This window comes from Puccinia triticina, chromosome 7A (genome assembly GCF_026914185.1).
Source record: "Puccinia triticina chromosome 7A, complete sequence".
NCBI classification, from domain to species: domain Eukaryota; kingdom Fungi; phylum Basidiomycota; class Pucciniomycetes; order Pucciniales; family Pucciniaceae; genus Puccinia; species Puccinia triticina.
This window is the reverse complement of record NC_070564.1, coordinates 7,392,262-7,396,320: the sequence shown is the minus strand read 5'-3', so window position 1 is coordinate 7,396,320 and position 4,059 is coordinate 7,392,262. Positions and strand designations below refer to the sequence as shown.

General features: G+C 46.1%; 1 protein-coding gene across 1 annotated transcript; it reads right to left on the bottom strand.

Annotated features, from left to right (window-relative positions):
- Positions 1–2,570: 2,570 nt before the first annotated feature.
- PtA15_7A809 (uncharacterized protein) lies at positions 2,571–4,059 on the bottom strand (the record flags this gene model as incomplete). Its single annotated transcript, XM_053171454.1, has 4 exons — positions 2,571–2,774; positions 2,849–2,912; positions 3,623–3,713; positions 3,801–4,059. The coding sequence occupies 4 exons, from the start codon at positions 4,057–4,059 to the stop codon at positions 2,571–2,573; spliced, it is 618 nt and encodes a 205-aa protein (XP_053022634.1).

Below are 4,059 nucleotides of genomic sequence, written 5' to 3'. Positions count from 1 at the left end.
CTCCATCTTGACATCAAAAATCATGCCCACCAGGAACAAAAGCTCATCTAGCAAGAATTTGTGCAAGATAGTCTGCTTGCTTTTGAATCAGTTTTGGGGTGTGTCCATAGAACAACTGAGCCCCAGCCTGATCTTGTGACCCAAGTGGGGAAAAAAGATCTGTGAGTTTCACCAAATGAGCTAGCACTGTAAACAATATCTGTATGTGATTTTCACAGATGAATTGTTAGGGACACTTGACTCACAAAACAATCATTATTCAGCTTCTTAATCAAGGGAGGAAACCAAAAATGCCTGTTTACTCAGGAATTTATGGTAACATGTGATTGTAGACCTTCAAAATCAGCATGTGAGGATGTACTGAACCAGGTTGGAAAGTATGAGGTATGCTATGGGTTTCTCTTGATGGCCAACAATACATGCTTACCCAGGTTGGCAATATGGAAAAATTGAAAGAAATCTTTCAGCTTGATTGTTAGAATCTCATTATCAGTTTTGGCTTGATCCTATCTCTATACTTATTAATAAACACTTTGGTGAAACCAAAGTAATTTTTTTGTGCATTTTGTCCTCTCTTCAATGACTTCACATGTTTTTTCTGTTAAGTTTGAGAATCTGAGTTATGGATGGCCATTGGCACCCATTGGTTTGTACTTGTCAACTTTCAGCAGGTAACTGTCTGCCCTTGCCATGGCAGGTACAAAGCTACCTGCTTCAATTTTTACTCAAATTGAACACCCCACCTGTCAGCATGCACCTGCAAGGGCTGACAGATACCTGCTTGAGGGTGACGGGCACTGCAAGAAAGACTGGGTCCACTGTTTGCAGTTGAAATGCAGGGTGCTCCAACCAAGCTGCCATTGTAACCCCACTTGTAATTAAATAATTAACTTATAGTCACATTCAAGGTGCAATGTGCACAGTCTGGGCATTGAAGCTTGCTTTAGTAAACCCTTTGAGAAATTTTGGAGTAACACCACACTCCTCTTTCAACTTCCTGAATCTCAAGTTGACCCAGTTATTTTTCCAATGGGGTGCCAATGGTAACTTTTAGGAATTTGATTGTTATCAGAGATTCATGAATGAAACTATTTGGCAGCTGTACATAGTGCTTTTTTGGAACACTTTGACCGGAAATGAATGCACTTTATTCATTCATATTGCAGGATTCTATGCCCTGGAAGTGCTGCGGCGTAGCCGCTTTGGACTCTAGTGTAATTAATAATATATAATTATTAATTACAGGGAATAAATTTGGCGTGAAAAGTAGGTGGTAAGGGCTTAAGCTGATTGGCTGCTTGTCAGAGGCGGAGGTCTTACAGCAACTACTTTTAAGGATAAAGCTTGTAAATATGCTAGTAAGGGATTTTTGATATTTAAAGGTTTAATCCAGTGGATTTTACATGCTAGGGATGGTTTAAAGGGAAAAGTGGCTACAATTGTAGCAGAGGAGAATATTCACGGCAACTTACAGTTTGTGGGCGGTGAATGGTCTGGGGGATCTTTTCCTGAGGGCCAAATAGGCCTCTATTTATAGAGGGGACTTCAGTGGGCGTAAACACTGAGTCCTTTTCTCCCTATGGGAGTATCCAGGGCTGTAGCCGTGAAAAGGACTTGGCTGTGGGTATTTTAATTGTACTAGAGGCCAAGGCGGCTGCGCCGCTGCAGATCTCATGGAAAGTGTCAGGCCAACTCTGGTTTAAAGTTAGCTGAGATAATGAATCTGGTACCATGGTCATATCTCATAAATGTTTGCTGTGTTTCCCCTGCTTCTACCAGTAACAGCGGTGCACTACCAATAATCAAATTATCTCCCAAAACCCACATGACCATTTCAACTATGGTATCATTGCAAAAGGTTTGACGTCTGTAACCTCAAATTGTTTTACTACTTGATCTCAATTTGATGAAATTTTTTTATGCACATAATGTAAAGTGTAAGGCAAGCTCACACTTTCAATGCCAGTTCCTGCAATTCCAACCATCCTTACCCCAGAAATTGGCCCAATTGAGGTGTTCCTTCCTGTTAAATTGGTTGATTGACAAGAAAAATTTCATTATTGCACTGGGAATTCAGTTCAAATCAGCATTGCATGTACCTTGTGTGCATTACCTCAGGCCATAAACTTATTCAAAGTTAATTTTGTGATTTGATTAATCCAAGACTTGAGCCAAATTGGCTCATTTCTTTTTGGGGTTTTGGAATTTGGCTACAGCACTGCCTTGATTTATCTTCTTGTTGTTTCCTTTTGACTGTAGCTGCCTGTTTGAACCCCCTTTTACAGTAGAAAGGCTCTAACACTTCACAATTACCAATTGCAAAAGAGTGATGTTATGGTAATGATTGGTCAATTGATCTCCATCACAAATTTTTTTTTTTACAAAAAAACATCATTTTAAGCCTCATTGTACACTGCATTTAGTTTTTTTTAGGGGAATTTTAGGTATTCTTCATGTAACAAGATCACCACAATAGAGGTGAGATTGTCGGGCAAGAGAAGGAACCGTGATTTGGAGGAGAGCAAGAGAGAGATATATAAATATGCAATGGAGCAGAAGGAGTGGGAGAATCAAAACAGGCCGGCAGTATTGGTTGCGAGTCCAAAAAATTTGAGTTCATGCAGGAGCACGTTAGGCTGGATCTTAATGGCATCGCCAAGGGCCAACAAGACCTCACAGATGCGGCCAATGGTGCGGAGTTGGAGGCTCGAGAGGACCTTTTTGATCCAGATCACTTGGTTCTTGAGGATCGCCGCGAGCTCTTGGTTGGTTGACTCCAGCCGGATCGGGTAGGTCAGCAGATTGCCGTTCAGGCGCTTTGACTTCAGATGATTCTCCCCACCCCCACTCCCCCGGCTTGCTCGGCGGGTTTGGCGAGCTGGGGCTGAAGCTTCAGGGCGCATTCGCCATTGCTAGGAGGGAGGAAGGGAGGGGGGCTTATCAGCCTTGAGTCTGACGATCAGTGCAGCCAACTGTATGATATGATTGACATCCAACATTCTGGCCTCACGTCTCTCGGCGGTGCTCGCGGGCTTTCTGACGCTCGGAAAAAGGGGAAGTACATATACGCAAATGAAGGCGGGAGAGAGGACGCGCAAGGAGGATTTCGTGGTTATACAACTGACGGGGGGCATTCATGGAGCGATGAGGATCTTTTATGCCGAGGCGAGACTCTTGGGGGGATCGGACGCAGGCTCACCGGTCGGAGTCTAAGAAAAAACAGACAGTTGGTCAGTGGAGGGAGAGAAGAAGAGGGGAACGAGTGGCGGCGGGTGAGACTGACAACATAACACGCATGTGCGCCGCCGTTGACCATAAAGTCTGTGCCGGTCACATAGCTGCTGTCCTCGCAGGCAAGGAAAAATGCGCCCCGGGCCTGCTCAACTGCCTCGCCGAACCGGCCCATTGGGAGATGGACCACCCTGCGCTCGCGCTTCTCGGGAGTGTTCAAATAGTCCATTAGCGGGGCTGTATGGCGACCGCTTCCGGGTGTCAGCTTCCGCTTGAAACGTCATCATCTGGGCCCGAGCAACTCACGCGTGCGAAGAGGACCTCTACATGGCAGAGAGAAGAGCCGGTCAGGTGGCGTCTTTGCAGTGGCTGTAGCTCGAGCAGTACTCACAGACAAAGCGCATTCACTCGGATCCCGTCTCGGGCGTGGACCATCGCCAGTTCTCGAGTGCCAGTTCTCAAGTCATCGCCAACACGGCACCCTTGCTTGCGGTATCTGGAACCATGTTGAAAATATCAGTGGACCATGGCAGTGATGAGAAGGACAAACGAGAGATGTTAGTGCGCACAAGCGAGTCGGGGAGTGGCGGCGCCGAGCTTGGCCATAAAGCTGGCCGTGTTGATGATGCTTCCGCCCGGCTTCAGGCCCTTGCTCTCATCCACGGGGTTAGCAAGCATTGCCTGGATGCCATACTTGCAACCCCACCAGACCCCTTTGCAGTTCACAGGCATCGTGAGGTCCCAGATCTTCTCCTCCGTCTGGACGGCATCCGAGTCGTCAGGATGCATGATCCCTGCACTGAATGTCCCGAGACCTTCAGCTTGCAT